The sequence below is a fragment of the Tigriopus californicus genome, chromosome 12 (genome assembly GCF_007210705.1).
Source record: "Tigriopus californicus strain San Diego chromosome 12, Tcal_SD_v2.1, whole genome shotgun sequence".
Taxonomy (NCBI): Eukaryota; Metazoa; Arthropoda; class Copepoda; order Harpacticoida; family Harpacticidae; genus Tigriopus; species Tigriopus californicus.
In genome coordinates this window covers 8,288,113-8,311,744 of record NC_081451.1, presented here as the reverse complement: position 1 = coordinate 8,311,744, position 23,632 = coordinate 8,288,113, and the positions used below count along the sequence as shown (strand labels likewise).

At 42.2% G+C, this 23,632-nt stretch overlaps 3 protein-coding genes across 3 annotated transcripts; 1 reads left to right on the top strand and 2 right to left on the bottom strand.

Moving 5' to 3' along the window:
* Positions 1–3,001: 3,001 nt before the first annotated feature.
* LOC131891713 (adhesive plaque matrix protein-like) lies at positions 3,002–9,702 on the top strand. Its single transcript, XM_059241346.1, has 3 exons — positions 3,002–3,302; positions 5,497–5,676; positions 5,747–9,702. Exons 2-3 carry the CDS (start codon positions 5,497–5,499, stop codon positions 8,852–8,854), a joined length of 3,288 nt encoding a protein of 1,095 aa, XP_059097329.1. The 5' UTR covers positions 3,002–3,302; the 3' UTR covers positions 8,855–9,702.
* Positions 9,698–13,382, bottom strand: LOC131891716 (uncharacterized). Its single transcript, XM_059241348.1, has 4 exons — positions 13,224–13,382; positions 13,037–13,163; positions 12,860–12,976; positions 9,698–9,925 (listed from the first exon to the last, which is right to left on the bottom strand). The coding sequence occupies exons 1-4, from the start codon at positions 13,310–13,312 to the stop codon at positions 9,758–9,760; spliced, it is 501 nt and encodes a 166-aa protein (XP_059097331.1). The 5' UTR covers positions 13,313–13,382; the 3' UTR covers positions 9,698–9,757.
* Positions 13,383–13,386: 4 nt separating this feature from the next.
* LOC131891714 (uncharacterized) lies at positions 13,387–23,385 on the bottom strand. The gene is made up of 14 exons (XM_059241347.1): positions 23,049–23,385; positions 21,055–21,115; positions 20,172–20,270; positions 19,699–19,891; positions 18,923–19,184; positions 18,310–18,595; positions 17,919–18,243; positions 17,736–17,842; positions 17,543–17,656; positions 17,365–17,470; positions 16,962–17,085; positions 16,690–16,899; positions 16,411–16,625; positions 13,387–13,828 (listed from the first exon to the last, which is right to left on the bottom strand). Exons 1-14 carry the CDS (start codon positions 23,157–23,159, stop codon positions 13,561–13,563), a joined length of 2,481 nt encoding a protein of 826 aa, XP_059097330.1. The 5' UTR covers positions 23,160–23,385; the 3' UTR covers positions 13,387–13,560.
* Positions 23,386–23,632: the final 247 nt, after the last annotated feature.

The following is a 23,632-nucleotide window of genomic DNA, read 5'->3' as shown; positions in this document are numbered from 1 at the left end:
TGTGTGTGTGTGTGTGTGTGTACATACAACTCACTCATTCGCTTGGAGCACAGATATGGGGAAACTCTTCTTCTTTTTTTTCTCATTCCTCAGGTCATTGCCTCTTAATCTTTGGTTGGTCGGGGAAGGCGGAAGACCGCACCTCTTTCGGCACTTTTTAAAACTTGGGTTGAGCTCAATGCTTGCCAGCTTCCGCACTTTCTAAAACAATTCATTTCCACCGGTTCACTTGGGTTCTAATTCTAATTACAAATACCGGGCCCGAGATCCCCTTGGTTCACACATCAAGTGTTACAGAAACAAAAAATCACCTAATATGAATGAATAAGAAGGGTTGTGGCAGGGTGAGGTGTGAAGTGAAAAATTTCGTTAGGGAAAACCTTTGTTTATAAGACCGATTCAAATAGAACAATGTGAATCAAAACACCCTTCCAGCTCTTGAAGAGCGATTAGAATCTTTGCCTGTCATTCAATTTGTTTCGATTGCTATCGACATAATTGAAATTATGTCTCACAACGGGCAATTGATATTTTAGAGCAGAGATTAAAGTGCCTTTTTAGTGGTAACAACCGGTCACCTCGATTTCTCGACCGTAGCAAATCCGCCAATCGCCATTGTTTGTCCAGCTCGCGTTGACGTCTCCGGATTTCAAGGTACAATGACTGGAACATTGAATTAGGAGCATGCCACCAATGGCTTCCAAAAGCGAGTTTGACTTGTATTGAGCCCCGATTGATCCGGAAATAATTTCGAATCATTCTCATTCATGGCTCCAAGATCTAATTCAGGTGGTCTCCAAAGGCCTTTGTGTCCTGCCGAGGACCCCATTTCAATGGACCCAGTCGGCCGAGAGACTCAAGTTCGAAACTCTTTGAATTGAGTGTGCGTGTGTGTCTTCTTAAAGGACGGTTGTGTGGCATTGAGCTCCGTTCTCACATTCATAAGAATCAATCACATACTTTGACTGATAGGTCCAATCGCGTTTCCCAATCTCGTGAGAAACTGAAGTGGGACGGAATTTGGCCAACGAAAGTCGACGAGGACGATGATTTTGCAACAACTTGTCTTAATTCCGTGGTGAATATAGGTATAAAAAAGCAACCCGTGCCCTTTCTCTGTAATAACAATAAAATAAAGAGAAAAATGTCTGCGTCCAAAAGTTATGTCAAGAGTTCAATTGAAGAGGCAGGTCACCTGGCCTCGTAGTTTTCAGTTCTCTCATAGTCATACAATTTGACACATTCACCTCATGCAAGCCAGTGGACCTCTTAAAAATGAATGGTTATGAGTAAGTCATAAAAGTAGCTGTATTTACACATCAGTTAAATATCGCATAATTGAATTGCCAGAGTTCTATGCATGAAGTATCAATGCTCCATAAGTACGAAATAAATAAAGGCCACTGCTAAGGTGTCAGACATTAGCTGCTATTTTCGTGGCTTATCTGCTTCACCGCTTATCCACTTGACCCCTTCCAAGAACCAATTAAATTCTGCGTCGACCGAAATTCTCAACTCAGATTGGTTGAGGCATAAGGCAAAGCGGTCAAGGGGATAAGCCACAAAAACATCCGCTAATAATTTTTCTTGGAACGATGTAGTACATATGTGTTAACAAAACTAGCATGCAAAAACCGCAGATTTTGTTTAGGTGCCACAACAAATTGAAAACCGATAAAGACCATTGTCTTTGTATTAGTGCAATTCAAACTAGTTGCAGAAAGTTGGATCGCAATTGCCCTTTTGACAATTGAGGTGTTTTAAATCCATTTATTATAAATCTCAGGAATGATTGTCAAATTTCAGATTACTCCTAGTTTTATAGTAAAACATCATTGGAGGTCTCTGACAGTAAGCATTGAGGCTCACACTCAATCTGCAAATGGTGGATCAAGTCCACTTTAGTGGCTAAAATAAATCATAAGACATTCCCCCATATGCCCATTAATTTCGTGTTGTGTGTGAAATAAGGGGTTTGTTAGTATACATTTCTTAACAACATTGTGACATTTGATTGCGTTTTGATAGGATTCCAACACTTGTCATTGGTGATACAACTCCTTAATTAACTACCTTGAACTGTGATCAATGCTTGTATACAGTTCCAAGCTGAAACTAAAAACTATTCTACCGACTGATGTCAGTAAGAGGCAGTTGAGACCAACCCCTAACGCATTAGCTAAAAAAGTGCCCTTTATCCTTATACATAGATGCATTTGGTGGCAGCTTTTTAAGCAATTGACTGAAAGAGTCAGTAGAAACAAAATGAACAATTTATGGGGATGATTTTTGAGTCTTGCCTGCTTCACGCCTCTCCTTCATTGAAGTGATTAAGTTTCATGAACTGCAATTTTTTTAATTTTGATTGATCTCTACGCAAAGGATATTATGAATATTTTGTCGTTGATTGCTTGTTATGGTTCACCAGCATAATATGATTCGATTAAATCAATGGTGCCAAAAAAACACGACATTGGATTTAACTACTAGATAATTGCTGAATCAAATTGATTGAAAATTGCTTATTTCCTTTTCACTCAACTCTCTTTTACTTTTAACTTTCATGTGAATTACAAACAAGAGCAAGTAGTCATCATCTTCCTCAGTCCATACCGAAGTCAAGAGGTCCACCTATGGATGACCACAGCCATTATCAGTCTCATCCAACAAGAACTCTTCATTCCTTCGCCCCAACATCCGTGAGTCCTGATTTTGTCCGTGTTTTTCGAACTCACAGTACGTACCGAATATCGAGGATCGAAGAGGCTAAGCGACGTAGCTTTTCGCTCACCCACCTCACATGCGGCATGCGTCAGTCCGTCTGAACACGAAGTTACATGTAGCAAGGAGTCTCTCGCCAACCAACCAACCAACCATCCAAGCAAGCAAGCAACCAAGCGACCGAACGACCGAAATGAGGTCCTCGTGGTGTAGCAAAGCCTGACTTTTTTTCCAAGGAGCCGGCCTCAGTAGTCGCTTGAACTCCTTCGAGGAAGCAAGACCTCTCTTTCTCCACTCTCTCCTATTTGAACGTCTTGAAGATTGAGTGCCTCCTGAAGAGGAGTTTGATAGTCCCTGCACAACCAGTGTCTTGAGTCCGACCACCAAGCAACCAACAACCAGGAGAAGCAGCAGACAACACGAACGAGCCTGGAGCCAGAGAGATATGACGTGACCTGGATACCTTCAGACACACTTGATACCAAACATCAGGCCTGAAGTAGAACCACACAGATCCAAGTCCACGATCCTTGATTTTTCCATATCCAGTGCTCTCCTCCGCCCATCTTGAACACTTCAAGGTAAGTGACCTTCTTTGTCAATCAAAGATAGATTTTTAGTTGAAATCGCCAAATGTGTCCAAGTGGCCTCCTTCAGTGCAGTTGATCAAGGTGCTTTGGTCTTGTCCGTCTTTACATCTCATTTGCATGATTGATAACTCTCCCTCTCCACCACATTCCCTTTCGTTTTCTTTGAAGACCTGTGCATGTGGTCAATGTCTTCTGGGTATCTGTTTTTCTTCTTCTCTTTGCTGGCTAGCTAGCTAGCTAGCCAGCTGGCTGGCTAGGTCTCATACCTGAAAACCACTTTTGGGCACGGACCAAGTGAGTAAGTGTATGTGAGTGTGAGTGAGTGTAGTGACCTCATCTCTGGAGAAGAGTGAAAGTTTCGTCCTGACTTTTTCTTTCTTTCCTTCTTGCTGGCCGGCTGTTCGGAGGGGATCAATCTTGTGTCGCTCATTTCAGAAAACGGGCAAGGCGTTGGGGCGTTTTTAGGGGTCTTATGAAAGAAACCAATCAGTTTTATTTTTACGGAATTGAAAGCCCAAACAAATATTTCCGAGGTGCGTCTAGACGAGACTCGTAAATCCCGGATGTCGGTCGAACATCAAGCATTAAGATGCCCATTCCAGGCATCTTGACCGGAATTTTCACCTGTCCAAAAAGTCAACTTTCTCCAAGCCCTGCCAAACCAGTTTCAGTGTGCATGAGAGAATCGTCAAATTACCACATTCACATTTTCACATACATACACGTGTGTACGCCTCTCGACTGGACAATAAACGTCCGCCAAGCATTTTGAAACATGATCAAATTTGATATTCTTGTACAGTAGTACGTACGTACGCAAAATGTGGTAATTGATTAGTGTGCTACATATGCACGAAGGACGCGTCCAGCTTTTGCTCGGTTGGACGACTCGACTGTGATTAAGCAATGCTTATTTACGACGCACACACGAACTAAATCGTAACTGGACATGACGAAACGCTTCTTGAAGATCTTCCCATTGGCTTTTTTAGTCCCCCCACCTATCTAGTGGCTGCCTGTGTACATCCACATTCTACGTAAACCGTGGTAAAAATTCTCAACTGACGCAATCGCTTGATATGATTTGTTCCTTTGAAGGGCGATTGAAAAGATCGCGGAAGAAAGTATCCCACAATAAAATCGATGAGAACATTAACAAGCTATGCTGCGGTTGAGGGAGTTTCTCTTGCAGTTGTACAACACGTACCTACTAAAGGCTTTAGGGGTCGTCACAACTCACCCAATCCCAAAAAAATAGAAGCTTTTAAAAGTTGACGCATCAACTTTAGGGAGTGATCCTCCTCGGCACCTTTCTTGGCTCATGCTGTTTGCGGCCAAACCTCAAACTTTCACTTGGTCACTCCTTGAATTCCAACTTAGCAGTCAAAGAGCGGAGGGGATGTGGATTGCATATCCAAATGTCCATCCAAGAAGAGGAGATTCAGATCAGTCCAAGCGGATAATTAGCTAGGCTGGTCAAGAGGAAATCGGGATATCGAAGATCGATGGACGAGATTACTCCCCCAACTCGTCTTGCCTTTTGAGTCGTTTTTTCATCACTTTCACTTCAAGTTGCTCATTCTCGAACATTGCATGGACTATGTGTCTTTGAGGGGCGCAATTTGTCCAAATTGACTCGCTGAGGATTGGCTAGACTCGCCAGGGGAATAAATCATATTCATTTCCGAAAATATCCGTCCTCCTTGAGGGAAAAATTTCACCAATTCCCACACATAGTACTTCCACTCTTGTGTTCAAAGACAGGAAAAGACAAGCGAATATTTCAAAAATGTGACGGCGTAAGGGAAAGTTGCCCTGCCGAGCGAGCTTTTTTTAATGCATGAAAGTTGATGATTATATAGTCCGGGGACAAACAAAAGAAACCCGGCGGATTGACCGCTATGCACCAAAGAAAATCGGGAGAAATTCACTTTACAGCCCCAGGGCACGGAGGCAGGGAATGAAATACATTCTACAACGTTGAATGAACGACCGTCGTTCTCGTCATCATCAACAACAACAATAACAACCTCTGCTAGAAATAATCGTAAAGAATCACAATCAAGATCCCAACAGACAATCTGTTTTCAAGCAATAGCCTTCTTTCACTGTCTACCAGGATTTCAATGCCACCCACATTTTCGGGCACATAAGTAACATTTGTTCCTGATTTCCGAACTTTCAGATGAAGGCTCTCTTCATAGTGAGTCTGGCTATCATTGGCATGGTATGCGGCGATGACCATGCGCCAAGCTATGGAGCCCCAGCTAGCCAACAACAAGCCCCACAAGTCCAATATGGAGGTCCAATTGTTTACTCGGGAGAAAAACCACCCATCATTCATTTTCCAGCCCCCCCATCCAAGGTAAATAGAAAGTGATTTGAACCATCCTCCAAGTACACCAAACGTTTAAACAAACACTTTACTCTTGCAGTCTGATGCAGGATACAGCTCTGGTGGTGGCAAAGGGGGAAGTCACCAATCAGTCAAGTATGTTCCTCTGCCTCATCACGATTTGCCAGTTCTGATCTATCAATCTGTGGACAAGCCACCCATTCACGTGGTTCATACACCTGCACCGCCCGTCAAGAGCCAAAGTTATGAACCACCCAAAAAGCAGGTTTATCAGAACGACAAGCCAGCCAGCTACAAGCAACCACAACAAAACTATGGCCCACCTCAGAAAAAGCCCTCATACACTCCATCTAAGCCATCTCATGGGCCTCACCAAGATAAACCTTCTCATGGGGCACCCGGCAAAAAACCAACTTACAGTGCTCCAGAGAAGAAACCATCATATGGCGCCCCTCAAAAAAAGCCTTCCTATAATGGGCCTCAACAAAAACCACATGGTACGTCAGAACACAAACCGTCTTATGGAGCCCCTCAAAAGAAGCCTTCTTATGGAGGCCCTCAAAAGAAGCCATCTTATGGAGCCCCTCAAAGCAAGCCTTCCTATGGCGCCCCTCATAAGAAGCCTTCATATGGAGCCCCACAGCAGAAGCCTTCCTACGGAGCCCCACAACAAAAGCCTTCATATGGTGCCCCTTCTAAGCCTTCATATTCTGCACCAATCAAACAAACCTACAGCTCTTCCTCTGGATCCACATATGGCGCTCCCGAAAAGAAGCCTTCCTATGGAGCTCCACAAAAGAAGCCTTCCTATGGAGCTCCCCAAAAGAAACCGTCTTATGGAGCTCCTCAAAAGAAGCCTTCATATGGAGCTCCCCAACAAAAACCCTCTTATGGAGCTCCCCAAAAGAAACCCTCTTATGGAGCTCCCCAAAAGAAACCCTCTTATGGAGCTCCCCAACAACAATCCTCTTATGGAGCCCCACAGCAAAAACCATCATATGGTGCACCTCAACAGAAGCCATCCTATGGAGCACCCCAAAAGAAACCTTCCTATGGAGGACCCCAACAAAAGCCATCATACCGAGCGCCCCAACAGAAGCCATCGTATGGAGCACCGCAAAAGAAGCCTGGATATAGAGCACCACAGAAGCAACAAAGTTATGGACCACCCAAGTCCAATTATGGACCACCCAAGCCCAGTTATTCCCCCCAAAAGCCAGGCTATGGAGCTCCGCAGAAACCCTCAAATAGTGGCCCAAGCAAGCCGTCTTACAAAGCTCCCTCCAAGCCCACTTATAATGCTCCTAGCAAGCCCTCTTACAATTCTGAAGTGGACCACTCTCCGGTGAAAGATTCTTATAGTGCACCATCCAACCCAGAGCCATCCTATGTTGCTCCCCAGCCTCCAAAGCAATCGTACTCTGCTGATGCGCCCAAACCAGTATACATCAAGGCTCCACCAGCTCCTGCTCCGGTTTATGTTAACCCACCTAATCCAGTTTATGTTACAAGCCCATCAAAGAAACCGGCCTACAAACCTCCTACAGCTGAAAAACCATCGTACACAGGTTCCGCAAAACCCTCTTATAATGCCCCATCAAAGCCTTCTTATGGTACTCCCTCAAAGCCTTCAAATGGGGCTCCTGCAAAACCCTCTTATGGAGCACCATCTAAACCCTCATATGGAGCACCATCTAAGCCCTCATATAATGCACCTTCCAAGCCTTCCTACGGAGCCCCACAACAGAAGCCTTCCTATGGAGCCCCACAACAAAAGCCGTCCTATGGAGCCCCACAACAAAAGCCTTCCTATGGAGCCCCACAAAAGAAGCCGTCTTATGGAGCCCCACAACAGAAGCCTTCTTATGGAGCTCCACAACAGAAGCCCTCGTATAATGCACCTTCAAAGCCTTCTTATGGAGCCCCACAAAAGAAACCTTCTTATGGTGCCCCACAAAAGAAACCTTCTTACGGAGCCCCACAACAGAAACCTTCCTACGGTGCCCCTCAACAAAAGCCTTCGTATGGAGCTCCTTCTAAGCCATCCTACTCTGCACCAGTCAAACAAACTTATAGCTCTTCCTCTGGATCTACCTATGGCGTCCCCAAACAAAAGCCCTCTTATGGAGCCCCTCAACGGAAACCGTCGTATGGAGCTCCCCAAAAGAAACCGTCTTATGGAGCCCCACAAAACAAACCATCATATGGTGCACCCTCCAAGCCTTCTTACAAGACTCCAGAGAAGAAACCATCTTATGCTCCTCCAAAGCCAACATACAAGCCTACACCAACATACAAGCCTGAGCCAAAGCCCCAATACAATCCGGCCCCTAGTCCAGCTGCTGCTCCTGCTCCACATATCATTTATGCTGGTCACCCACCAATTCATATTTATCAACAACCCCCAATCACAATTCAAGAAAGCAAGCCAAGTTACTCCGCTCCTGAGAAATCAAAGCCCAGCTACAGTGCACCCCAATCAAGCAGCTCGTCGTATGGCGCACCAAAACAGAACTACCAAGCCCAGTCTTCATCAGGATATGGCGGCCCACCAAAAACATCGTCAGGGTATGGACCTCCGCAAAAGCAAAACTATGGCCCCCCTAAGCAATCTTACAGAGCTTCCAAGCCATCCCATGGACATTCTCGACAATCATATGGCCCTCCAAGAGGTCAATCTCGTCCTGGCAACCAACCTGTCTATGTTCCAGCACCTGCAGCGTATCACAAGCCTCCAATCATCATCTACCAAGGTGTTGCTCCTCCCGTCCATGTTTATGAGAAACCTGGTGGCGTAAGTGCTTCTTATGGAGCACAAGCAAAAAATGACGACGACGATGCCATCCAACTTGTTTCCACTGAAGACAAAAACGACTCGGTTGATGACGCCCAATCAAAGTCGGACGATACCAACGACCTCTCTTCAAGTGCTTCTGAAGAAAAACCAACTTGGACTGTGAAGACCGTGAAGGTGACCACCAACAACAGTGCAGATCAGCCCCTTCGTGTTGATGTCAGTGGTCCAAGATCTAAAATGTTCTCGCATGTTGACGACGCCAATGCCGCTCCAGATGCCTCTTCCTCATCGGCCGTGGTCAGTGCCAGTGTATCAGTCTCCGCATCAGATTCCTCCCAAGAGGAGAAACTCACCCGTAAGGGCACCGTCGAGGACATTAAGAACAACTAGAGTCTCAACCCTCATGCTATTAGTTTGAAGCTCCTTTTGTCAAATGCAATTCTTTTTCTTGTGGCCCCGAAATAATGGGGAGTCGTAGATGATCGCAAATCCAACCCCACTCGTCCTAATCCTTAGAACAGAGTCGGTTGGTCCACTGATACAATTGCTCACATGTGTGACTGCCCACCGAAGAAGACACTATTTTCCAAACCCCGTCTGTGAATGAGAAATAGCAATCCAAAAGCAAAAGAAAAAAGTTGTTGACGTCGCTCTGTGAGTGGCAGTGATGCCATTGACAATAAAAGCAACGCCTAGAAAGAGTGATCAAGCCAAAATGAAGAGTGAACTTGAGCATATGAGAATAGAACAGATCTCATTGATTGTGGAGACCAGATTATGTTGTGTGATATTCGGAAGCCAGAGGCTTCTGTGTGGTTCCGAGACACCCGCTCGTTTAGTGTGTTTCACTGACTGTGTGTATAACCGATTGGCTGACTAGATGAATCAAATCAGCATCACTTTTTACGTGAAAGTTGGGCACAAGTTTAAATGGATAGCTGTGATTTTTAAAGAGAAAATGCCTTGATGATTAGACGCCATGTTTTTCCAATTCCTTTCCTTCTAACTGCAATCTTTTTCTTCCTTGACGAAGATACGGATGAGTATTTCTAGCGAATCAATTGTTTATACATTAATTTCAACGAAGAAAGTTGTCAATCAACCCTGTTTGTTTTAGAGGTTCGCCTCTAAATTTGCACCGTATGGCCAATGGTCAGTCCTGTTCTAATGTTATGTTCACTTCCTGTATCTGCTTTTGAAATGACGACTTCGAAAAATAAATTCCAATACTAATTAAACCACTTTGCCGTGTCTATTTTTGAGCCTTTCAAATAGGGAGGCGTTACTATTGCATCAGTAAATGTCGCAATTCCTCTCAGAATATTGGGTGCAAATGTAATCATTGGTGGTCTCTGTGAATCCCGGATCGGCGGTTACCCCAGAACCATCCATAAGGTTGTACAAGTTGCAGAAGTTGGTTCCATAGTCCAAAATCGACTCAGGCGTTGAGAGTGAATAGCCCTAAAAATTGAAATCAACTTGATCATTGCAACACATGAAATTCACAATCATCAATAAAAGATCATGAAAATTCTAATCCCAAAATTTTTCAATTGCTGCAAACTAGAGCATAGACAATTTTTGAGTTTTTTTTCACAAAATACTTTGTCCTTTGAACCCTTTTAATCATTTGATTTCGAGTCCGCAGAAGCCTACCTTGGATTTGATGAAAGTTTTAGGGTTTGATTAATGGGCTAGTTTAGAAATAAGGTCAAAAGATTGGCAAAAAAAACAAACTTTTTCAGATTTCAACAACTTAGTTTTTCAAAGTAATATGGATAAAAACAATAAGGCCACATAGACACGGAAACTGGAGAAAGTTGATTTTCTTAAAAAAAGGATGTAGCTCCATCTAATTGAGTAAGAAACTGGCGTGCTTTAACAACCACAATTCGTGGGGAAAATATAGTTACGGTGGTCAAAAAGCCCTGCCAAGTCTCCAAAAAATCCACCACTACATTTTGGCAATTTTTCTTTGCTCAGGAAACCATCGCAAACAACTTTGGTTTTTTGCTTTATGGCGTTCTAGCCCGCGTAAAAAACTGGCATGCCTGAAAACAGCAAAAAAGTAAAAATCTTCAAAGACCTAATTAATGCAAATTGGGAACACACTTAGTTAGAGCTTATTTGAAAATTATAATCGAATCTATCTAACCTCTGCTTAATATGGGATTTCATGACCCAATTTTCATCGTTTTTAGCGGTTTTAGGTTAAATGTGTATTAAATTGAAAAAAATGTATATGGATTTTCACTATCACAAAAGTAATCGATTGTTTTTCATTACCCTAATATAAATAAGCAGGGGTTAAATAGATCCGAGCATAATTTTAAGTACGTACTAACTAAGCGTGTTCCCAATTTGCATTAAGCAGGGTTTTTGAGAATTTTAGTTTTCATATTGCTTTTAGGCACACAAGTTTTTTGCGGGCTAGAACTCCATAAAGCGAAAAAAACAAAGTTGCTTCTTATGATTTCCTGAGCAAAAAAAAAGCCACGATGTGTTTGGCGATCTCCGTCAAAATTTTAAAGGCCATTCTAACCACTCTGTAGTCAAGGCATTTCTGACATCCTTGATATCAATCTGAATCACTGGCAGTGAGTGCTCCGAAACTTTGAATAGAAATCCCAACTGTAACCTCTAAATCTGCACCACCATGCTTTGTTTAGTTCATTATGTACTGAACGGGGAATACATTTCCCGTAGGGCGGCAAAATAAGGCAGAGCAACGACTATTGTATACAAGGACCAAAAGGGAACCAAAAAGGAAAGACAGTTTATTGAATCTACAACTAAATCCACAGGTAACAGGTCTGTTCATCCTTCACGTCAACATATTTCATTTAACAATATAATTCCCCTCTTGGTAAGTTATCTAATGACAGTCGTTGGTGCCCGTTCATTCAGATTAGAAGGTAACTCAAACAGAATGGGGCTTCATGATAACTAGGGTTCTCAAAATTATGCATAAAAAAGGACCTCAAGGTGAAAATAAAATGCAAAAAATCAAGCCCAGGATGCAAATAAACTTCAAAGTCGCTTTATATTGTTATTGTATGCTAAGGTATTTTAAGCAATTTGTTAAGGTCGACACATTCTAATAACAGTATGCTCTTATTCCAGTGGACCAGCATCTGAACAGTAATCCAAGACTAAACTTCCATAACAATCATAAGTGCTGCCAATACAACAGCTTTGAATTGTTTCAATTGTTTAATTGAGACGCAATTAAGAGCCCAAGATGCAAATAAATGTGATTTGCGTAAGTTTGAGAGCACTAATGATAACTTATTCAGGGGTTAAATAAGTTTCATCAAACTTGTGACCAAATGACACTCAAAACACAAGCAATTACAGGTATTCGGCGTAACAACCCTTGCTTGCTCCCAATTGTCTGATTCGCTTCGTTGCTTTTGACCCAAACTCAAACTAGTCACAGGTCTTTACTATTCCAGGCCAGGATTTGTCTCCAAGGAGTTTCATGACAATGCCACTTTCTGACAATTCTCTCTCTCCTTCGGCCAGGAAGCAAATCAGAGGTTTCAGGCTTGCAAGGGTCGTTATGTCTCACAGCAAGATGGTAACAAGTAGTGGAACGAACTGAAATACATTTGCAAATTACTGTGGACAAATGTTTCACCTATTCAATCATAAGCTCTGATTGATGGAACAACTAGGATTGGTCGCTTGGCTATCGATTTTTCATCCAAAAGTGGCTTTCTAACATACTGAAACAATTTGTCAAGCATGGTGTCAAGTAAGATGAGTTTGTTGTCAAGCACAAATTTCAAAACATATTGGTTTACTTTTGACTTGGAAAATTGAAAGAAAACGATCAATGCTGATTGTCCTCTTTCTTACGCAATTGACAAGACGAACCACTTTCTAATATTTATGTGCATTTCACTGCCATTTCATTGGTTTGGACTAGAAGCCCTCTAGTTTGGACATTATAAACTAACAAGTAAACGTTTACATTTGAACGCCCATGTTGGCATATGATGAACATTTAACCTTCGACTCCTGTGTACTGATCCGGAAAGGCAACTTTTCAGTTTAAAGGACCTTAGCTAAGGCTCCCATCTCTAGCAAAGGAGAGTACGTAAGTGAACTCAAAAAAAGCCTAACCGAGTGTCAAAACCTGACCCTGCCTTTCTACGACTTGAACAAAGGGTTGCTTCAAGACTCGCGCTTGATCTTTGATTGCTCGGCAGTACCTATTTTTTGCTCGAGTTGAGAACCCTAACTGAGGTCCTTCAAGCTAAAGAGCTGATTCGCATGAGAAGCATATTGACGAAAATGTCGGCCTAGGGGCTCCCGGGTTAAACATCATTTTTCATTATTGGTGCAATTGTATCTTTACTACTTCGGCATATGTGACTCAAATGGACTTACATCAATGGCACATCCTCCTACGTCACGAGGATAAAACGTGAAGGTCAATTCATCCACGTACAACTTGATGGGGGTAGTATGGGTTCCGGTTACCACATTGCCGTCGGATCCGGTAAACTAAAGTAATTATCAATAAATTAACTAAAAAGTATCTCCAAGAAACGGCTCTATATTCACCTTGTATTTGCACTTCTGGCCATTGGGCTCTGAATCTCCGGGTTGCGTTCCGCAATCATCGTTGTCCCAAGCATTCATTTGATCAATGATTTTGCTTTGAACAGAATCGCATGCCTCATTGACCTCCCTAAAAACTCCCAATGATTATTGGTTTTCGGCAATAGAGAGAAGAAATGGTTCTACTCACCAATAAACTTGACATTCGGCGTGAAATTGGCCATTGGCCAAAGTCGCCAAAGTGGCCACTAAAACCGAGGCAATGATGAAGGATCGCATCGTGTCGACAATCTACGAGGTTGACACTAAGTAAGCTTTGAAATGCTTTTGGGTCAGGTTATCCAGATTTATTGGCACAAGATATCGTTTTATCTCTCACGTGTCGACGTCAATTTGGCCATTTTTATTAGTGTAAACGAGAAAAGGTCATCAAGTATACTCTCTTGAGATTACAAGTCAATATCTTAAAATAATGATAGTAATAATACTGGCACGTATGGATTGGCTTGTTCATGTTACACATATCACTAGCGAGAGGCTGCACTCCATCGATATCGGTCAAAGAAGTCGATGATGGGATGATATCCGTAATTCACGCTCTTGGTTTCGCCTCCAGACTCGTCTGTTTTGGAGGTCTCGTCATCGGATTCGGATTCGGTAGGCTCAGCTCTGGCCTGGAAATTATTGGCCTCCTTGGCTCTGACCTTGAATTCGTCCTCGTCTTCCGGCTGTGAATGAGCCATAGGTTTCCTGGAGAGCTTTTTCAGAGGTTCCGACTCCTCGGTGATTGAAGACCTGGAAATGTAAACAATCAGTGCGAGTTGAGCCGGGAGTTATTTCTTTGGTTTGGTTTGGGGTTTCACGAGCTTTTCTAACCACTCCAAGGAATTCAATCCCCAATACTATTATAATGAAAGGTTATACTTTGTCAACTTATTACCTTTTAATCTTCATATGATATTTGGTCTACCAACGAATTTGAGTTGGCAGACCGAGCTAGTCCTTGAATGTAGGGCTGATATGGAATGCTAGTTAAAAATTTGTCCAAGTCTGACTTGAAAGAAGCTACCTGATCAAGTACGCCTACGTGTTCCTTACCAATACTACACGTAGAAGGAAGCACATTCACGTTTTTCTGACGTTTCCAATTTTTCAATTGGTCTCTTGTGTGAATCTAAATCGTTGAGAGTACTTCCAAATTCTAAACAGCAACCTGAAATGTATCCTTTTGCCATGCAAAATCCCTCTTCTTAACATTCAATAGGTTTGTGCGAGTTGTCTGAGCGCCCTTTTTCGATCTATCATTTGGGCAAACTTTATATTGGGCAAAACGAAATTTGCCCCAACCCATCCAAAACAGTTGTACAAGGGGTCGGATTGAAGAGATCGTCTGGACCAGGCATAAGACAGCTATTTGAAGCGTGCAAGAACACTTTTGAAGTTATGATGGGGCACAAATTGCAGTTGTTGTAATGGTAACACTCATCGGACACGGTAGAAACAAGTTTCAGTTTAGATTGACGTCCAAAAGATGTCGGGATTACCTCGAATGCGGGCGTATTTGCCCAATGTGCTCGGACAGTTGTAGTTCCGTTTCCTCCGTTTTAGTTAGTTGCTGAGAATCATGGCTATTTATTCAAATCTATTCAAAAAAAAACTTGAATAAAATATATGCACGTCATTAGTGAAATCTAATTTCCACTCACGTGTGACAAGAGAGTCGTGAAATAAAGTTTCCAGCTTTGATGCTTGGTGATCTTTGCTTTGTTAAGAGTCAAGATTGCAACAAAGAAAACTGGTTTTCTTAGAAAGAAGTATTGACTTACTGATTCTTTTTTACGAATATTTGCTATTGATTTGAAAGTTTTTGATATATCTGGGTCAATTACAAGTGGCCTTATTACCATCAACCATACTATTTATAACTGCTTTAACTTTTTAGGTCAAACAAAATCGATTTTTAGGGGTTGAGCCTAATTTTTGACCTCATTTTGTGACTGAAATGGGTTACTATTAGACTCCAAAACTTCATTAGATCATAACCCAGGCTTCATAACCACTTGACCTAAAATCAAAGTATAGTTATGGCTTGATGCATGGAGGACGCAATTGAACTGGAGGTCTTTCCATTTGTCGCCGGATACCCAGGTAGGCTTTGATCTCATTAAGAAACGGTGCCAGAACGATGATTTATGCCTTACCTATCACCTAAGAGACTACTGCTGATCTTTTCCATTATTATGCTCCAGTTTTCACGTATTGAATTGTTTATAATTCAAAATGATTGACATGGGAATTCAAGCATTGTACAATAGTTGGCTCTTTTTCACTCTGTAGTGGTACTCTGTATTGATTCACTTTCAAGGAGTGTTTGGATGCTTCTGACAACCCTGACATCAAAAATATTTTGGAACTTTACACGAATTCATCTCACTCGTAATATTTTTATTCGTGCTTGTTAGATTTCTTTATTCGTCCATATTGTGTCACCCGTTTAGCTCGAACTAAATTTAGACAACTGAAAACTTGAATCGCAGTAAAAAACCAGGATTGACAAGAAATCTTCTAAAAAATACAACGTAAAACTTGCCATGTTCCACGCTAAAATTTTGAATGTCTATGGCGAGGGAATCTGGGTTACTTTGATAGCGTGACTAAGACTATTTCTAATTTTGGCCGGGAGGTTGAGCTCAATGGTTTCGTAATTATCTGTTATACTATTCAGGTACATTTGTCGGCGTCAAATATGTCCAGTGGACCGGTGTTCATGCCTGATGTTAAAAATATCGATTTAGAAACAAGAATCGAAAGCATTTTTGGCCAATGTTTGCCCTCGTTGGGGCGCCATCTAATGGCGAAATGTTAGCGTAGGCATTTGGTCATTTTATTCAAACTTGCTAGCGTTAGCCTTGTGAAACTTCAACAGTAAGATATTTATATTGTGGTTGTAAATCTTTATAAATACAAATCTTTATTGTGAGTTTGTGTCTCATTGGATTAAGATTTGACAACGTATATTTTATATTTACTGGGATGTCCCATTTTTGGGTTCGAGGACTAATCTTTATAATATAGGACACTACATAATAACAGCCGAGCTACATTTGGACTCAAAATCAAGTGATGAGTTGAGCCCAATGATCCAACCCATGTGGAGGAAATTCAAAATCATGCATTCCCTATTTTTGTCAAAATTGGCCTGAATAGGCTGCCATCTATTCGTGGGATTCTAAAAGTACGATTTAACTCCAAGATACCTTTTTTTCAAAACTGACACACTTTGGTTTGACACGGAAAACAAAACCCTTCGTTACTTGGATATGTCAAATGAATTTGACAATTATCAATATTTGATACATTGCTGAACAAACAATTACCTGTCTCTATCAAGGCGTCGCCGAACAGAGGATATTCTCCTTCGAACAGTGTTTCCTGGAGGTTTGGATAGTTCTCTTGGTTTGTTGGTTCTCGAAGAGACCGAGTTAGTCGGGGGTGCCACCGCTTCCGACCTCAGGTTACTCGGTTGCTCCGACAAACCAAAGTCGGGTCCATTGTCGTCGGGAAATTTACTACTCACAGTGTTCATGAAGGCCTAAGGCATAAAGCACGACTTAGTAATTTCCCACCTTCTAAGACTTAATAAGACAAATGTTTACGGTAAAATCTTTGTTGGAGTTGTCCACAAATCCGACATTTTTACTCTCAGTGAAACCTCCGGAAGGTCCACCGAATTCCGGAATAGACGGGGAAAACCCGTTCGAGTTCTGATTGTTGAAGGCCGGTTTCTGAAGTCCACCTTGAGAGGACTTCAAAGGTGGATACACATAAGAATATCCCATGATGTGACACGAGCAGCAAGTGGGGACCTAAAGTTCAGGAGAGGTTACGTTAGGCGATGTTTGACATTGTCATCTACCATGAGGCCTACCTTGTAAATGTCCATGTGAAGTCCCCGTTCTTTGTCCCAAGAGAGGAGCCGATGATAATTGTACACTTGAGAGCACTGAGATTTGTAGTGGTGGCTCACATAGCTGCATCCCCCTCCAGGTTTCCTTTAAAAAACAAACGACTCCTTACTTTATTTCCCTTTATTCAAAATCTATACTAGTTTGCAGAAAGTGGAAGTCATTCTTTGTAATAGTCAATGTAACTTAAAGTCTGTGCCTTTTCATGATTGCATTTTTGATTCAAGAATACTTGCAAAACGTCCTTTGTTGCAAATTTTGCACGGTTGATGAAACGGAGTCACCAGTTTCCATGATTTCGCTTGTATCGGAACGTTTCAAAATGGCTCTCGCAACCTTATGACTTTTTTCCATCTTTCTACTCACAAACATTTTTCCATTCTCAAAGTTTGTGTATAGTCCTTGACGTTGACGATATCCTTCCAAGTTCCTTGCGCAGTCTTTCCCCGCTTAGGTTTGGCATACATAATCTCTGCAAAACGTACATTCAACAACAATGGTCAATTTTGCCCATTAATGTAATCGTTCATCGTCCAATTCATACCTGAAGGGCACAAGAACCCTCCTTCCTCGGCAAAGTCCCTATGTTTCTGCTCAACTCCGTCTTGCCTCCGATTTTCACCAAAGTAATGGGTGAAAGTGTAGCTGTTTTCCTGGGCTGAAAAAACAAACACACACCCAAACATTCCAGGTTTTTTTCGTTATCCGAGGACTGAGTGAACAAAAGAAAACTGTACCCGAAGTGACGCCGTCAATAAGGTTGTCTGCGCTTTGATCAATGACGTCCGCCACCAAATCCGCCCCAATGCGCCTATTCCGGTCCAGTAGGCCCAAAATTTGCTCACTGAAAGCAAAGCAATCATCTGTATTATACTTGATAGCATAGGCCCAGGCAAGCCTACACTTGAACGATTGGTTACCTGGGGTAATTATTCGCATCCAAGCACAGGTCATCAGTGTAGTGGTTGCAATCGCCACTCTGCGAAATCTGGTACGACCTCTGAGACTTGACCGCAGATGGGCGGATGTTGTTGTTGTTGCTGTTGTGATTTTTCCGCTTCAGTGGTCCTGGGCCAAGATTCCTTCCTGGTAGTCGGTCCCGTTTGCCTTTCCCCGGCAAAGGTCGGTCCCTAGATGTGAGTGTGCCCTTGAGCTCATGTAACTCTTTGTCCTCCAAAAAGCTCAATGTAGGGTTAAGACGCATTTCGTCCTTGAAAGGGTTTTCGATTGTGTCCGACATGGTGTCTAAATTGAGATTGGATTCAACGTGCAAAACCGGAATGCAGCCTGTAAACATATTCTGCAACTTACTGGATGGGCCAGCTGCCAAATGATTGGGACGATTGGATTTCCGCCCCAGTTGCTGCCGACCATTGGGCTTGGGTCCGAATTTGGGTCGGCGCCGGGGGAAGATTTTCGAGTTCTCACCCAATGTCAGACTAGGGGAATTGCTCAAGGGAATATAGGGACGGTTTCGACCCCTGATAATCTTGCCATTGGGAGCGAGACCAGGTAATCCAATGGGCAAATGTGGGCCAAACGGGTTTCGTCGCCTTTTACCTCCCATTGGAAAAGGTCTGGACGCACGGATTTCGGACTGCAATAAATGGATAATCGAATTTACATTAGTGGGGCCGGTATGAAAAATTCAAATCCAATTGTGTCAAATGTTGATCTTTATAATCAAGACTTAGCTATAAGTTGACCAATGGAAATTCCTTCAGACAAACATGACAATATATGATTCCAGTTACACATCATTAGTTTCACTTACCATCTGGGTCAGATATGTTCTAAAAACTGACTTACAAATCTAAGTTTGCAAAAGCCAAAAGAGCAGTTCCCATCATAATTAATTATTGATAACCAAACACTCAGGTTGAACGGGTTGACTATCGTTTCTCCTGACTCATAATCAACTTACAGCTTGAGGAGACATGGTCAAAGTGGCGTTACTATCGCTCAAAACCTCTTCTGGAGTGGGCTTCTCCTCCTCTTCCTCTTCTTGACTATCCTCATCATAGGCATAGAGATCATAGTTCTTGTAATCGTAGTCCTTGAACTCTCCACGATCCCCATCAATGATATCCGAGTCAGGCTGAAGAGCAATAGGCGTGACGTCCGATGGTCTGATGTCTTGCAGAGGGCGCTTGCGTCGTCTGCCACCGGGTTTATTGGTGCCAATTCTAGAAAAAGGAATCACCCTTACTTATACGACCATTAAGCGCTGTGAGGCTTGAAATTTTCGGATGACAATTAATGGTGGTTTTCTTAAAGGAACCGTCCATTCGTGATCTCAAAGCATGTGTTTCAGAAATGTGAGAACCACCAAGAACCACCGACGAGATGTTGATGTTATAGTTACTCTCATGGTGATGGATTGCACGGCTAGCTTTGGTGAGAGCGAAAGAGAAATCCTCTTATTCCATCGTGCACGTTATGCTTCTTGAGGTAAGTGCACAATTTTCGACATTGTCTTTTAATCCATACCAACGAGAGACAAAACACATCTTAATTTCTCTTGCCGTAATAGATTAAGATTCTTGGTGCGTTGAACTTGAGAAGAGCGAAAAGTTTCTTCAACGGTAAAAAAAGGGCCTCCTCAACAAAGTGGCTATAATTTGACCACCAATCATTACTTGCTCAACCGCAGCGTCCAATGGTCATTCAGGTATTGGTGTGGAAACGGCATTCACATACCTCTTCCTGATTGGGATTCGTGCCTTGGCGTTGATTTTCACCATACCATTGTCATCGTCATTATCGTGATCGGCTCCAAGATCCTCATCAGCCTGTTCTTCGCTCTCGATGGTCTCCTCCTCGGTACTTCCAAACAGAATCTCGGAGAGTTCTGCCTCAATAGCTTCGAAGTCATTGCCATGCTCTCGTTGCCCTGGAGACGAACAAATGGTTAATGGTAGGAAATCCACAGTTCAGCATTGGGGCGGAGAGATGACAATCTGGTCATACTCCATTAAATCTGGTCTCGAGGAGATCATCTGCACAACTTGAACTACATTGAACATTCCGGCCAACTTTCCCGGATGAGTATTGATATTTTGAATTTGGATTTCAAGTGGGAAATTCCCACAAGAAAACAGTTTCCCTCGCCAAAGTTTTAGGATTCTGATTAATACAGTGTACGTACGTACAGAGAGATATTTTCCTCGTACCTGCTAAAAGATGTTTTCCAAGCGTGTCCATCACATTGGAGCCAAGACCAAAAGTAGTGTTTTCTGATTGACCAAACGAAGCCAATCCCAAATGTTTACCTAGGATTATAATATTGGGATTGTTAAAGAACACCAAACCAGTAACGAGTTAGATGGTGGTGTATTCAGTAAAGGCTTACTTACACCTCAAGACTTTGAAAGAAACTAGCTAAATGTGCAATCTGAATATCACACTTTTCTTTATCTGATTTCAGAGGATGAATTATAAGTTCTATGTTTTCATAAGTAAGCTCAACTATCCTATATATGAAATGATAAGTTGTGCTTAAGAATAAACTGACACATAGGGTAACGCGCCATTCTTCTCAATTTTCACCCTAGTTTGATACTACATAGATCTATGAGATAGATTTCATATTATTTATTTATTTATAAAATGATTGGCAAAACAGTCATCAGGTTTTTTATGAAGGTGCACACTTCTTCAATTGATTACCCTTCGTGACTAATTTACCAAGAGGGTTACACATTGCAATAAGCAACCAAGCCAAGTCATAACAATCAACGATTTCCTTGAATCTAATGGGTTCTTGACGTTCCCTGTTTGGCAACCAAGAATTAGCATAACGGAGAACAATGAAACCTGAGGGAAAACACATTAGATTGACATGCTTGAGCGTCAGTTTGGATTTGGTATTTGCCGGAGGAGAAGAAGTAAATCGACCATTTTTGTTTATGGCACTTGTTCGGTTTCCCTAGATCTCCCAGCTACCATATAGTACATTCGAAATCCGAGACATAAACAGTTATACAGTTAGGAATACTAATGTGGTCAAATGACTTCATTCGCCTTCAAAGATACAACCTAGCTGAGTGGTCATACCTGGAAGCCATCGAGTCTTGGAATCCCCAATGCTTCTGCCCTGTTGTGGGTTGTCGCCATCCTGGAAAAAGAAGATCAGAGCCAAGTTGTAAAATCTAGATTTCCTCATCCGGGTGGGTCTTTCAATTGGTCAGATGGGGCGAACATTTAAACCAAATCACCCATTGGGGCGTCAGGTACTAGAGCCCATTAACATCTGGTTTTACACACTTTTCTTTAACCCAATCTGACTTCCATTCGTCCAGTTTGAAGGAACATCCAATTTTCGCTCAATCTCCATCCAAAAAGACCGGGCGTTATTTTTTTTTTGTTTAAAATGAAAGTGAGCAAGCCACCATTGAATGATGAGATTGGATCAGTGATGAAGACAATTTGATGATGGGAGAAAACGAGTCAACCAATGCTTTTTCAAGAACTTAAAGCAAACCTATTGTTTCAACTTCAACGTCATTTCCGGGGACATTCATTCCCAATGTCAAATCGATGCCAAGGGAGTACTAGTTGTCAAGCTACAGGGTTGCAAGATTTGAAATTCAACATTCTAGTGACGAGTATTGAAGAAGTCGGATGAAAACTAATATTGTGACCGATACTGAATAACCACGGTTGTCTGACTTATTCCAAGGAAAGTCCGTCGACCATCTGACGAGACCAATCTCAATGTCTCGGCGGCGATCGTGGTAGAAAGTAACACCAAAATCTGTCCATGTGTGTTTCCTCAGTCCAAACTTATCACCAAGACATGTCGTTCTTGTGACTCACAAAGGCCTCTTCCATTCAGGACCTGTCGATACCTTGGCCAAACGAGCGTACTTAATAAAAGAGTTGGATCACTCGATTCTCTCCCATCAATGGCCAGTCAGTCTTTCAAAACGGTGTCAGATTCTTCTTCATGGTTCTGGTTCCATCATCACTCGCCTTCTACGCCTTCAACGCCTTCAACCCGGCGATGAAAGTGACAGAAAGTCCAAACAACTGGCATTGTATTTTGTATTTGCTTCATTTCGAAAAAAATAGCATCATCCGCTTTCATGTGACGACGCACACAGATGATGGACCTTCAGTGGTTGTGCATTCAAATCGCCTAAAGTGCACTATTGATTCTCTCATCATCCAAGTGTCCAATCGAGGTCTCCTTGGTCTTTGAGAAACTATCTAGTTAGCCAATGAAGACAACTTTCATGAAATATCAAAGTAATAGATATCCTAACATTGTACCCCAGAGAGAAAGAGAGAGAGGTGGAAACGAAGCTATTCTTCAACAGGCGCATATTTGGGGGGAAACTTGAAAAGAAAAAATCAACAAGTGCTCTAGGGAGCCATTCACAAAAGTGGCCAGATGACAAAACTTTCAATTTCTCGAAGCGGCCAAAACTAAAGGAGATGAACTCAAAATGTCCCTAGATCAATCCCAAACCAATTTTGTACAACACATAACACGCATTGTATACTTATTTATGTTATACAATATGCCGATTCATGCTCACTGTTTGCTTTTAGGCTTTTCAAAACCAAACGAATCTAAGAGCTCGCATCGGAAGATGAAAATTGCTCAAAAAGTGAAGAATGCATAAAAATGGAGATAATTTTGGACCGCGAAATTCGCATTAGAAATAAATTCCCTGGCAATTTCCGCCTACTTTGCGTTTTTTGATCATCAAACCTAAATCTCAAAAGTCAAGGTTGCAAAATGATTTCTTCTCATTTTGGTCAATGGAGCAATAAGTCAATATTCTTCTCTGAAATTCGTATAGAAAGGCTCCGAGAAACCACAAAACCCACACAAAAAGGCAAAACAGCGCAATGGACAAGAATGTCTAACTGTTCATCTTCACGTTCAACAAACAGGGTAATTTTCACGCACAAAACAGCCATTTGAACCCAGTGAATAATTGAAATCGTGAATGGCTCCCAACACAATAACTCCATTCACCATTCGGATTCGGATTCGCATGAATTGCAAATCGCCCTTGGCAGTTCTAGCAACTTCTTACCGCTTGATCGTCTTCCCATTTCACGAGTTTAGCACCAAAATCCCCAACAGCCTCAACTGATAAGATGGCCAAAATTAGGATCAATGGTAATCCTCCACTTAGTTGATTCATGGTTGATACGTGCAATTTCGGTCCGTTGCTCCAATGACGGATTTTCAGACCAATTTGCCACCGAGCAAACTTCTCTTCCCCCGCATGGATTTGATGGCCGCAATCAAAACAAAGAAGTGCACCAGATCTGCTCCTGGATTTTCTCCTCAATGACCAGAAAGAGAGCACACACAAACTCTAAGGCACAAGTTAAGTTAGTACGAACGAACGAACGAACAACAGACAGAGGGAAAGAGATATCGACACTCCGACAACGGGAATTTGACTGAGACCAAAGCGGAGCCGTCCTACATACTGAGGTAAAGAGAGCGCGAAAGGAGAAGGCGGGATTTTCTTGGACGATAAGAACGAATCATAGGGCTCTTCTCTAAAGGGGACTTGAAACGAAACATGTTGTCAAGTGATTGAATTGACAACTTTTAAAAATAATCAAATCAAAATTTGGTTGTCTATGAGCCCATTTTGTTCGAGCA